This window comes from Brugia malayi (genome assembly GCF_000002995.4).
Source record: "Brugia malayi strain FR3 genome assembly, contig: Bm_v4_ChrX_scaffold_001, whole genome shotgun sequence".
Lineage (NCBI taxonomy): Eukaryota > Metazoa > Nematoda > Chromadorea > Rhabditida > Onchocercidae > Brugia > Brugia malayi.
Genome location: NW_025062479.1, coordinates 18505486 through 18519636, shown reverse-complemented (window position 1 = coordinate 18519636; position 14151 = coordinate 18505486). Strand labels below are relative to the sequence as shown.

Sequence of the window (14151 nt, the reverse complement as noted above, 5' to 3'; positions counted from 1 at the left end):
AATTAGGGTAATAATCGCCTTTTTCTCCTTGTCTTGTCACTTTTGCTCAGGTGGTAGCTTCTGGCGATAGCTGCAGATGGACTAAAATTTTTAAAAGCAGAAATCAAGAATATTCTATATTTAATGTGGAGGAAACATTACAATAGTTACATCAATGAAAATTCGTCAAGATTTTTGTTAAATTTGTAATAGCATGACAAATGTTATGATTAAGGAAGTTGCTTTGAAAGATTTCCTTTTCAGACTTAAGTTTCAAAATTTTTCATCTTTTTAGTATAAAAAAAATGAAAGATGCATTGATTATGGATTCTTTCAATTTAAGAATTCATCTATTACTCCTGTTAAAATGAAAACAATGTTTTTTCAAAATAATTTGGTATTACCTTTGCATCTTACTAATATTTTGTTAGTTTAAAGAGAGTCAAAAGTCTACCACTCACAAAATGTGTAGCTTTAAGTTTAAACGAAACAAATGCAAAGGAATGAAAAGTGAGAGAGATTAACCACATTATTTTACAGTAAATTTAAGAAGCGAACAATTCATGACACGGACGAATTATGGTTGTGTTATCAATGACAAAAAGTTATAGTAGGACTTGCTTTACAGTGTTTTCTTCTTTACTTTGTTAAACGGCTGTGAGGCCATTTACTTTTTCGGAATATTCTTTGCCATATTTTGCTGGAAAAAGACAATTTTGATTCATGTAGAAAATTACTGAAAAACAAAATATGTTTTAAAAAAAGTTTGCTTCAGATGCTAGGTAAATTTGGACTTCTGGAATTCATATAAATATAAGCAATCCAGTTGTTTGATGAATTCAGGAAGTTGGAATATAAGAATGAACAAGGAAGAGTTATTCCACAAGCTTGCTACTTGTTTAAAGGCATTCTCTATTTTGATGATCTGAGATAGGCAACCGCTGACATAATTGGACTGCAGGCATTGAATTTCTACCGGCGGAATGCTCGAAATATGATTTCGGTCTGGTTGATTTGTCAAACACAAACAGTGCCAAATACACAGCATTAAATGCAAATTGGCTGAAATTAATAATACATTTACATATTGCAGAGTTTCATGGTTCTTAATTAATTTAAAGATTCCACCTAAACTTAAGTAATTTATTTGTTGTGTTTTAGATATACATTCAAAACAGATTGCATATCTTTGATAGAGAAAATGATTAGCGGTGGAATCAGTGGGAAAAAATGTGAAAGTGAATATGTGGAAATTAAAAATAGGAACATTATTGCGGAATCAGCTTTTAAAGCAAGATTTTATATTTATTGTTTATAGGACTGTTATTTTCCTTCTTTTCCAAGGTTTCATGTAAAAAACTAAAGAGTTAGCAATCCCGTTATGGAATTGGGAGGAATCATTGCACAGATATTATTTCCTGAAAATGCATGAATCTGAAGAGTGGAACAGAAATGACATGCCAGAGACAATCTACTTCTAGCAGAAGGGCGGAACAATTTGCAAATTGGCAGCAAGAACTATTCAGTAGATGTTTTACTTTATTTCGATTTTTTATTAAATTTTTGTATTTCAAAATATGATACTACATTCATGAATTTAATTCTTTTCAGGAAAACTAAGAATAACTGCTAGTTAATAATTGGACAGTTCCTCAATCTTTAGAGCGGAAAACGTCCTGAGGTAGTTATGAATTAATTTATATAGAAATTTCATGCAACACCTGAAATAGAGCGCTTGTGCAAGCATTCGTGCTGAAAAGTGAAGCGCTTCTTCATGAACATCGGGCATTCCGAACAATATCACCAATCGATACATGTTCTCCGGTGTGTTCAATATTATGCAAATCAGTGCAATTGCTAACCATCTCCACAATGTGCGGCTATGCTTATGCTGCAAAGTTTGCAAAATTACCGGATTATTTATTCTCACCCCTGTTTCTTTTTGAAAATTCAATATTGCTAATTTGTTCCATTGATTAATGCATGCTCATTACTTTCATATGATTTAGCCGATTATTTTTCTATGGAAAACACCTGGTAATACATGCTTTCCCGTAATGGAAGCAAAATAACTACTTGACTTTGCTAACCCACTGAATTCTACTTTCTTAATTCTTTTTCTTAATGATTGAGGACAATATTATTTCCTCATTTTTTAAAATAAATAAACATAGTTAAATTCACTCGAATGAGTGTCTGGTTGCTTCTGGAATATACGCAAGCGATAATTGGAGGCTCAAAAGTTTGCTCAGATCTTTTTTGTGCTGAAAATATTTGCAGTAAGCCAGTATCGCACGATCCCATCCTGCAATTATTGGATATGTGGACTTAGTGAAAAAGTCAAATGCTAATTTTGTTAGCCTTTACTTTGCCAAGAATTACAATTTCGTTGCTTTAATTAAAATCAATCAGGAAATACAGTTATAAATTTTTAAAGTCTAACTTTATAGGATTTAGTTGCAGAAGGATAGCGCTTGCAGTCTAAACTAATGAAGATTTGAATTTAGTTTTTATTTTTTGACTTTTCAATTTCAAGATAAAACAAAATTAGTTATTTAAACTCAATATCAGTTTTGGATTTAGGATAATCTATTTGAAACATATTGTATGATTATTTGTTGTTTTATGCATCAATAAAACAACTCACGTGCTCTTGATGAGTACAGAAATATCCATAACAAAAATAAGCAAGCAAGGGACACAAAATGACCAAGCACATTCAACGATATGAAACAGCCGATTCCAAGTAAGTGATCGAAAGAGCGCTTGTTGAATGCAACCGAACTGAGTGGAATGAACTGCCAATAGAAGCCAGGCATTCAGCGCCAATGATACTATCTTCAACATATTCATTTATTATAGTAGCATTCAACTCTACTGTTTTCTGATATGGTAAAAAAATGGATCAACTAGATAAATATTCCTCCACTCTTTCGTGTATCGATCATTTCATGAAATTACTCTGCAGAAATAGTAGAGAAGATGAGAAGAACGATGGGAAGGGCCTTTGATCATCGTTTCCATCTCAACAAAACTGTGTAAATAATAAAACTGACTATGATGAATGATAAAGCTCGATATGGCATTTGCCACAGTTGAAGATGGAAGAGTGGGTGCCTTATAGCGAGGTAACGAAGTGTTGAAAGCAAAAGCCATGACCAAACAGAAATACCCGTTACTGTATGCGTTAAAAATAATACCGCCTGCAATCCATATTTATTGAAAAATCCTTAAATAAACAAAGACAGAGTAAAACTGCTAGAATGAAGAAAAAACACTTTTCATCTGATATATAAGCAAATAATTGACAAAAGTCAGAAAACAATTAAGGCTTGAATGAATATCATTTATTCAACTTTACTAATACTTTATTAGCTCAAACCATATAATTATATTATATCTTTAATCTACCAGCCATAATGTTTGCATGATCTGCTTGTTTATTTAAACATAGAACGATCTAACATTGATCGACTGTAGTAATGAATCAATGCTATATGCTATAGGGTTCGAGTACAAATTTTATGCACAAATAAAAAATTTGTAGGAGGATGACCTGGAACGAATTAGATTAATTAACAACGAAGCTGAAAAATGAGACGTGTAGTAAGATTTTGATTAATTTTCAATTTTTACTTCAAATATTAAATTTTTTACTAAGATTGGAAAAAACATTTCATCCCGCACAGATTAGAGATATTCTTCTCCTTTTATCGGGATAGCATTCGATGACATGTATAATCCCTCCACACCAACAGTGTAACATATCCATCCTAACTTTCCCTTATTTTAAATTCATTTTAACGTCCATGACTTAACCTATAAAATGGGAAAATGAATTTATTCTGTTTGCTTTGCATCTTTCTCTAACCATCAGAACCACTTATGCCTCACCTACTTTTACTTTACACTAACTTTTCCAAATAAATAAGATTTTCACTTTTTGCCAATTCTTTATCATCTACAGTAATCTGAAAAACAGGACAATTTTGCTGAGTCTTCGATTTCCAGCCCAACTTTCTCCCATTCACTTCGCCAATTTATTCGGACTATTTTTTCTGAGCTTTTTCGAATCAGAACTACATTTTCTCTGAATCGTAATGTTTTCATTATTATGAATCACTATTCCTTATTTAGTTTGGCTCTTCTAAATGTCATTGACAGCTTAGAGCAGAGCAAAAAATTAAAGATAATCAGCGTTGTTCTATTCCTCAACTTTCTTTACTACCGCTTTGTTCTAGTGAAGTCTGGCACATAAAATATAATTTAATGCTATCGTTGTATTCCAAAAAAAGTTTCATTGAGCTATGATCCTCTTCGAACACATCTTACCCTGTAGAACCAGTTCATTGGTAATACTAGCCCGATTGCCAACCAGCATTTCCACAAGAATGGACTGATTGACGTTCATTATTTATTTTGCACAAAAACTTATCTATAACTTTTCTATTTGCCTGAACTTCAATTTTTTTCACATATGATAAGTCAGTAGGTAATTGCATTAAGTCTTGAACAAGCGCTCAATAATTTCATCAATTTCCATTTTAAATTCTATTCGATATTTGTCTGAACAAGTTGTTGTCGATGTAAAGTATTTCTTTCATTTTAATTAATTCGTCCCAGATCTTTTCTTTTGTTGATTTCTTTTCCTCTCTGTTTCTTCCAACTTTTATCTCAAAATCAAAATCTTTTATCTCAAAATATTCGATCGGAATCATCGCAGAAATGTTTTAACGCTGCAACTAATCGAGATGATTACAGCTTTGTTGTCAGTTTCGATGTCCAAAATAAAAATTTGTAGTAAAATGAAGCAAAGGGAAAGACTTAACGTTTCTGATTATGAAGAAGAAAGAAGATGATTCAGAAAGTAGGAGAAAACTTAGTAACTTATCATTTACTGAACCCATCACTATCCCTGAAGTAATAAAACCCATTCTTCTAGCTTTTTGTTTGTTGTTATATGACATTAATGAATTTCAGGGATATCTAAAACAACAAACGATATTTTGCTTTTTTCGTATGCTTATCCGTCGCCTATAACTCCTTAACATAATGCCTGTTCAATGCAGGTATATGGGAAAGGATTTGTATTTTACTATGGGTAAAAGCCGAAGAGTCAGCTTTGCTTCTTCCAGTTACCGACTATTCAGTTATTTAAATGTTTATTTTCAGCAAAGGCCTTACTGTTTCTATCACACATTATAACTATGATCTCTAAATAAACAGTATTCGTAAAGCTACTCCATCGACTAACCGATGTATGTTGACATTTGTGTTCGGTGAGATGCAAAGATTAGTTCTTTAAATTGAAAACTGCAAAACAATTGTGATACCTTACAAACATAATGCATAAGTACTTCATCGCTACCAAGTTGTGGGTATAATTGCATAAGATTCTGCGATAGTATCAATAATAAAGAACAAAGATCAGCAGCTGCCATTGAGCAGAGCGCTATACCGGTACCACTACGATATCTTTCGCTATCATTCCTGAAATGATATGAGCATATTTGTTTAAAATCGCTTGATTTCTTCGACTATTTGTTGTTTTTGCTATAAAATTAATTAGCATAACTAAGTTGTAAATTAGTTAGCATAATTAAAGAAACTTCGCGGACATAGCAGTCTGCTGCAAAATTCAACAAGTATATCAAATTTCTAGACTTTAAACAAACAGATTTGCATTACATTAAAACACATCAGATTGTTTTAAAATTACTTTATGCAGTTGATAGAATAGAAGTGCTGAGAGATTACTTTGCTAGCTTTTTCATTCGAATCAGCACATAGATGTTTGCTGGAATGCCAACAATAGCAGCAATGAAGTAAATAAGTAATGTCACCGCGGCGACATTCCTCACAATTGGATCGTTTGCCAAAAAATCTTGTTCATCTAAGTACTGCAATGAAATTACGTTATTAAACTTTCTTATCTTTCCGCAAGTTTTTATTGATTTTCTTTTTTCAACATCATTTGTTCTGGAAGCAACTGCAGCTTTTTATTACAAAATCATGCACTGATTTTAATGAAATGAAAGAAAAAGGATAGATTTAAAAAGATTTTAAATTAGTTTTTATTTCTTTATTTACATTTTCTCTATTTCGGATTCTGTTTCTCTATTCTTTTAGTATTTTTCATAGGTTATGAAATCTGTTGTAAAAAAATTCATTGTGACAAATTATTTAAATTCTTCAAGCAATGAATTCAATTTTATCCGTTACACATTAAAATGTTTGGTTTTTTTGAAATAATAACGCTTTCCATAAATAAATTTTTTTTGTTTAAAACAAAACGAAAAAATTAGGTGTTGTTTATGGCTTCATTTCAATTTGTGATTTTTCTATCACAAAATGGAATGAATTATCGGACTATTTCGAATAATTTGAAATGAAAGTGCTCGTGCTGAAACATATTTTAGAACCAATCCATATTCATTGTGTTCCTTCACTTTGCATAATCCGACAAAGTCGGAAAGCCAATAAACATCATTTTCAATTTATTCTTATTGTCTGAAGAAACACAAAGAAAAAACATACGTCTAGATTGTAAGGAATTCATTACAAGTCTTCATAAATCTAGATTAATTATAAATCTCTAAAATATTTACCCACAAAATTTTCTAAGGTCTGTAGATTCCTATAAGTAGTACTAGAAAAATTGACAAGTTTAAAAAAATTTATTTTTTGTTTCACTTTTTGTTTCTTTTGGAAACAGTTGAGGAGAAAAATTTGACAACTTGCAAAAATTCGATTAATTTTGAATCCTTTATTTTTTGAATATTTCACTAATTTTTACATCGCTGTGTTTGAATACAATACCAGTTAATTTATCCGTTCCGGCCCTTTTGTTTCAACCGCCTTCCATCTCATTGAAAGCATAACAATTAGCTTCATCAAAGCTTTGGATTCACAATTCTTTTGAATAAGGTCTGTTTTCCACTGCAAATCAACTTTCTCTTTCGATTTCAGAAACTCATTAAAGTTTCTGTTGCCTTGCGATCTAAGCTTTTCTTATCTCAAAAAATACAATTCTTTTTCTTGCCTTCTAAGTTCTCTTTGCAAATAAATATTGCATATAACTTAGAATGTAACTAATATAAGGATAATTAGTCAATAGACCATCGTTTGTTGACGAAATTTTTAGTGTTATGGTTCATTCCGCATTTCAGCATTAATCCTAGAACGAACATTTGTTTATTTAAATATTTTCTATTCATCATTTGTTTCTTGTTCTCTTTGTTCTAATTTTAAATATATTTAACATCTTTCTAAATCTCGGCTACTTATTATTTCACATCATTCATTTATCACAAGTCTTTGCATTTTCTATTTGCAACCTTTGGATAAAAATTTCATTAAAGTATATCACATCTTAAAAAAGAAAAATCCTCTGTCACTTGAGATAATTAATTGTTAACAACAATAAATAATACTATTGGATTAACTTTGATATGATAAAAAAGATCACCACTTAAGTTGATATTCAACAATTATAGTTTATTAAATTAAAGAAAGTGCTAACTTCATAGTAATCGTAGCTAAAATTTGTAGAACTATCATTGCTTACTATAAGCTCGCCAGCATCTTTCATTCTGAAAACTCAGATTCCTGATTGTAAACAAAATATTGACACTATTAAACAATTTCTAACTAAAATGCGAACGAGGAGAGAAAATCGACGAAATAATCAATTAAATAAAGTACGTGAATACTTATATATGTACAAGAAAACACAATAATAATTAAAAAAAAAGTTTCAGACAACAATTTGATATTATTCAATACTAAACAAAATGATATATGAAAAAAAAAAAAAAAGAAAATCTCATAAATCCAAATGATATTTCGCAAGTGATATATCAAAAAATCTGCATTATATTTAGAAACTTCTGGCCACAAAACCAATTTCTACAATTTCATTTAATGTTAAATTTGATTCAAAAAAAAAAGGAAAAAAAAATTAGCCAAACGAATTCATTAACGATTTACGAAGAAAATCTAATCTAAACATTAAAATGTTTTTGACAGTTTTATTGTTGTTGTCCAAATCGTCAAATATCTAGATCTGATTTGTTCTTTGCTGTGCCGTATTATGAAATATCTTCACTCTTGGATTGCGGAAATGGCCCAAGTACAATTAGAAACTTCTTAAAATTAACTGAACTTTTTTGCTTATTGCTTTACCAGCATATACTTAGTTCATGAAACGTCAATTTACGTTATTTGAAATAATTATGAATGTAATATGGGCAATTTTAATATCATTTCGTTATTAGTATTAATTACGTGTTAGTTGCACATTATTCTATTTCATTAAGAATATCGAGCAAACTACTTTCATCCCTTCCTATTTGGTCATATTAGGATCTCTTAGTGACTAGTTTTCATGATCAGACTGTTTTCCAACTTTTGCTTGGGTCTGTCATTTCTAAACAACTGTAAATAATGCATTTGAAAATCACATTCGTATTCTTGAAAAGTTTACTCTTTTTGTGCATTTATACTTTTGCTTCAAAACCCAACATAATTTAAACAATATAAAAGAAACAGTAAAAGAAAACTCTTATTATTGTCAAATGAATTGAAATTAAAAGAATTTACAACAAAGAATTTAGATAAAAAATTTGTAAATTAAAAGCCGACCATACAGTTTAATCATAAAGTTAAAAAATTCTCTAATCTCTATGAATTAATTTTGTTTTTTCATCTTTTTAAATTTTAACTTAATTTAAACTGCATAAAAGATGCATTACGGAGTATAAACTGATCATCTTCGAAAACTGTAGAAGTAGATGAATGTAATTAGTCTAATTTTTGGAACAAAAAGGGAACGTGTCACGAGAGACGTGTTTCTTATAGAAACAAATGTATTTGAAAGAAACAAAACGACAAACAATATTTCACAATGGGGAATGCAAATAATATACATTTGTTATTTGTCAAGTTCAATGATCAAATGAAAAAGGAAATGTACAGGAAACTCGAAACCTTTTCAAAATTCTCTTTCCAAAAATTTTGAACCTTTCAAGTTGAACCGATTGGAAAATTAACATACTTTTGGGAATTTATATTGTACTTTTGACGGTAATTATGAAGTTCTCGTTGTTGCAAAGAAAACATTGCACATTCCGTTAGGCCTGTTTATTTTATGCTGCCTGGCCCTCACCTTTCGCTTTTTGCTTAAATTTACCAAAGTCAAACTTCGGTAGTATAGCTTTTGCACAGTCATTCACACGTGATAATTAGTCTATGAGTCGAAATTCATGAAGTTATTTCGAGATAAATAGAAACAGGGACTTATGCATCTGAAAAAGAAAGACTTCGCGAATCGTTTGAAGAGCGTAAAATAGAGAAGGTTTATTTCAAAGGCTTTAATATGCTATGGTTTTGCAAAAGCTTTTGAGAGAGATTAAAAGTTTATTAGATAGATATCTCATAGAAGTATTTGATAAATCTCATTCTAAACCATTTTTTGCAGTCCAAAAAAATGAAATTTTTCAACAAAAAGTTCTTAACTTTTGATAGGCCAAATCTTTGATTATTTTGAAATAAATGAGTTCATCCACTATCGGAATTCTCTGCTTTCTCAGTGTAATTTTCAAAAATTACACTTTTAATGTTGCTCCTTTCTGCCTTCATTCGATTGATCTTTCAATAAAATGCACTAAAGCATTCAGCTATTAAGTGTGAATAAGCAAAATAGAGACACTGAAGTGAATTTGAATGAAAAGTAGAAAGAAAGGAATAAAACCACCAGATGGCAGTACATAATAATGGGAGGAAATTTTAGTAAATGAAAAATCCGCGGAATGCCAAATAAATTTTACTAACAGCAGCTCAGAGTACTTGGTGCACTTGTGAGTAGAAACAAAGCGCAGCAGTGCTGGACGAAATCGAACGGTGTCACCAGCACTCCTACGAGCGTCACCAGCACTCTTGCGAGGTGTGATGAAGGAGAATAGAATGAATGAATGAAGGATGTATGTGGTGGCATTTCTCCCACTTCTCCCTTCAATATTTCGATTGTTCATTTATCCAAGATTCTTCTGGTTTTTCTGGAAATTAGTTTTGCTGCTGTGCATCAGCACCAGAATGCGCTTTTGTGCTATTCTATAAATTTTAAGCCGTCTGTTACGCACACGATTATCTTTAATCTTTTTTAGCGCCTATCGCACTGCCATTGTATTTTCTTCCCCGTCTGTTCAAACTCTGCATCTACACAAAGGATTCCGACTATTCAATAAGACTTCCCGGACTAGGCTCGCTTCTCTATCTTTTCTCTCCAAAAAGATTTGTAGTAGCAGCTATTGGATGATTCCGTTTGCGCTACTCCAGACAGTATTACTACTGACTTTCTAGAATAAAAAGGACGCTTGTGCTATCAGATCAGTAAGGTACAGGACGGAGAAGCAGAAAAATGATAGACAGGATTGCTAGAGATAACAGTACTGAGGGAACATTTCTGCTACGGGTATGGGAACGTAAAAGGAGTGACAAGAGTGATAATGAGTTAACTGCAAGGAGATGCGAAATGAGACAAGTTGGATACAATGCTTACCTTGTTGATAGTCACGGTTTTGTGTTTTGTCATCAGTGTTACTGAGAAACAAAACGACTATGAAACACAAAACCGTGATAGCAGATGTTACAAAATAAAAGCGATCTATGTTCGTGTTTCGTATCTTCATAACTGTTTGTAATATAAAGTATTGAAAATACTTTATAACTGATAATGGCGTGCAATATATCAGTATATCAGCATGCAATTTATTTCAAAATATCAAAAAAATTTTTTCGCATTAATTTTTTCCCACAGTTTTCCGAAACTGGAAAATTGATTGCAAATCTTTTTGCCGCACTAATTTTTAACCAATTCACTAATTCAAAAAAACGTGAGAGAAAAAATAATGTAGAATATTTTTTGCAACGTTAACAGTATAAACAGGATGATGTAGATTCGAACGCATTTTAGATTCGTTCTGGAATATTATTAAATTCCAAAATTAGTACCGAACTTGGAAATTTTGTTTAAATCGATGAACAAGAGTTGAGAAGTAATTCTTCATTCATTGATACTTTAATATCCTTAGTCAAACGTAAAGCTGCTGTCTGATGACCGTGCGTTTAGCCGGCCGATGTTCGTCTGTAGATTTCATTAAATATGAGGTCAAGTTGGAAGAGGATTTCAATAGCAACTTCTGAGAGAGAGAGAAACTGCATTTAAATCGCAACCAAAGGAAGTATCCAGAGTATATGACTTCAAACACATCGTAATTGAATGCCATGAATATTTTCCGTAAACACTTTTAGGCTTAAAAGTAGTAGCTGTTCAATGCAGTCTAGTGAATGATTCCTTGAAGTTGTCAAGATCATTTGACCTCAGTGCAGCCTAGTGAATGTCAATATCTAATGAGAAAAATGATAATTAAAAAGTTAGTTGTGAGAAAAATTCTGAGTAAGCAACCATTACTACTGCAAACAAACAAAGCTTTTATGAAAGAAGTGGAAAAATCGTTTTAAAACTTCATTTAGTTTTCAATATCATTCGCTGCAATTCTCACACTATCATTGCTCTAGCTTTGTTGACTATACTATTAGCATAGGCATAGTGTATCTACCAGCAAAAGGGGAAAAAATGTAGATCTATTTTGGATAAGCAGAAGTAATCTAGCTGTGAAGTTCCAAGACCCAACTTTGCCAATTAGATCTGTGGAATATTACCGTATAGTCGGAAAATGTAAATATATTCAGTGGTTAAAAAGTGAAAATAATGAAAACCATGCAATTCTTGCTGTCAGTTTTGTTCAAATCTTGTTGATGAATAGATTCGACAGTCGCACAGTTTAAAACAACTTTTAGAAGTGTATCTCGCGACATAATCCAATAATATATATATATATATATATATATATAGATAGATAGATAGATAGATAGATTAGTTGCTGATGGAATGGAAAAGCAGAAGGTAGAGTCTTACAGGTGGATGTGCTGAGAAGATAAAACTATCTATATCTATTATAGTTTCAACAGCAATAAATAAAACTTGCAAAGATCAAAGTGATTGCGAATAAACTAAAAGTAAAATAAATACGCTACATCTTTGTCAGAAAAGGAAGTTACGCAGTTATTATGTGAACGCATTTCAACAAATGCACAAAAATCTGGTTAATCTCAGGATTTTAATTGTACATTGACTGCAATCTTCTCGAGAATAATCATCCCCAGAATGGAAATTTCTGTCGTTGTGACATTTTTGAAATCGTTGTTTTTTTTTTTTTAAATGTGTATTTAATACATATGAGGCCACTATAAGATAATTCATCCACTGACACATAGATTACCTGTCTTCATCCACCCATTCATTTACTAACCGGTAATCTTTACTGTTGATCCACACCTTTGAATATATAGGTATACATGGAAACAATTTCAACGTTTTATGTGCCATAATGAGTAAAATGCATTCGACTCGTGGCACGGCGAAATGATTTTATCATATAAATCTGAAATTCATTCCAGACAAAAAGATAATACAGTGAGAAATGTTCAGCGGTAACTCAGTGCACAGTTGATGTAAGTTTGAGTTTTATAATGAAAAGATGAGAATTCCAACAGGAATGAGAGATGCTTAAAAGAATGGGTTGGAGGAGGAACTTATTATTCACTCTTCGACTGTTCCTATTACCGTTTTATAGATTAGCTTCATTCTGCGTAGCAGAAACGCTGCAATCAAGAAAATTTGAACTCAAACCTCAAAACTATGTAAAAAAGATTATTTTAAACATTACTTTACTGATGATTATTTGCACTGAAAGTATGCATAAATGCTTTACAACAGGAAAAAAAAAACAGTTTGAAATCACGAAATAAGTCTGGATAGAGAGATCATGATGAAACAAAGGCACTGAAACAGGAGAGCAAATATTACCTATTTGAGAAAAATAACTTTCTCGCTTGCACCTGAAAAAGCAGAAATAAAATAAAATAGGCTCGACAACAAAAGTACTTCTTGTTGTCATTTAATACCACAACGTATCTCAAATAAAAAGAAGCTAATGAAAGAAATGGTCGCTAAAATATGCTTGAGCATAAATTAATAAAATGTATGTAACAATAAAAGCACATGATAGAAACAAATACACTTGATAGGGGATAAATGACATAAATGAACTTTTATCGAAATGATTTGAATTCTTTGAGAAGTGATGAGACAGTGAAACTAAGTGTTAGTTGGGATGGACTCTTGATTAATCAAAAGTTATGTATTTAACACTCTATAACAAATACTTCTAGTAAATATTGGCATACAAGAGAAATTTTTGCATAAGTAACGATGCATAAAAGGATTTGAAATCTTAAATTTTTTCTCCAATATCTTCCGAGTGAGAACCATATGAAGTTTGGTCATGTAGGTTTCGCCATCTATCCATTTTGATCTTTTTTCATTCTTCAAATTATAAAAGGTAAGGAAATATGCATCTGTGAGTAGATGTGCAGTTCTTGTCATAATATACAACATTAATATAGAGGAAAGGAAACTTTGTCTAACTTATTAATTCTAAACGAGGAAATCGATATGGGTAAGCGCCATGTTCGCATAAGAACAAGCAGTAACACAACAGAAGTAATAAACGTAAAAAGTAAACAAAGGATCAGTAAACAATTATAAGGTGATTCTATCTCAGTAAGACACTTATTCAATGTTATGATTAAAACAATTCAAAATTTGCAGCAATTTTCACTAAAAATCGGTCTTAAATCTTTGCTGCACGATATCTTCTGAGTTCATTTGCATCAAATGCCGTACGTTATTAACGAGCAGAGATATTTTTAAGTTTACACAAACGTGATAAGCTAGCATAATTACCCACACTAAATTAAGACAAACAGGGGCGCTTTTTTTCTCATTTGATTATTAAAATTGAAGAAGGCCGAATAAACTGAAAAACAGCTGTATCAGCTTAAAACTTCTTACAGATAATATTATTAGGATATCTGGCATCTTCATTAATGAGCACACTTTTGATCATGGGAACCATCCCAACGATTATTAAACTTTCTTCCTCTACAAAGAGTGGTATTATTTAAGTAGCATTTTTTGAGTTCTTCCCATCATTTCTGTTCCTCAAATCATGCTTGAATACCCATGACAGTGTCAAAAATTGCAGAAAA

The 14151-nt window shown here is 31.4% G+C and overlaps 1 protein-coding gene across 3 annotated transcripts; it reads right to left on the bottom strand.

Moving 5' to 3' along the window:
• Window positions 1-626: 626 nt before the first annotated feature.
• Bm1673 (Uncharacterized protein) lies at window positions 627-7570 on the bottom strand (the record flags this gene model as incomplete). 3 transcript variants are annotated; one of them, XM_043075310.1, is made up of 9 exons in its annotated part: window positions 627-679; window positions 926-1041; window positions 1701-1870; window positions 2164-2284; window positions 2627-2817; window positions 3036-3182; window positions 5313-5469; window positions 5737-5879; window positions 7502-7570. In XM_043075310.1, the coding sequence occupies 9 exons, from the start codon at window positions 7568-7570 to the stop codon at window positions 627-629; spliced, it is 1167 nt and encodes a 388-aa protein (XP_042931244.1). The 3 variants fall into 3 exon arrangements, with proteins under 3 accessions (XP_042931244.1, XP_042931245.1, XP_001898155.2); XM_043075311.1 differs by lacking the exon at window positions 7502-7570 and having other exon boundaries at window positions 5737-5753; XM_001898120.2 differs by lacking the exons at window positions 5737-5879; window positions 7502-7570 and having other exon boundaries at window positions 5313-5420.
• Between the last annotated feature and the right edge of the window lie 6581 nt (window positions 7571-14151).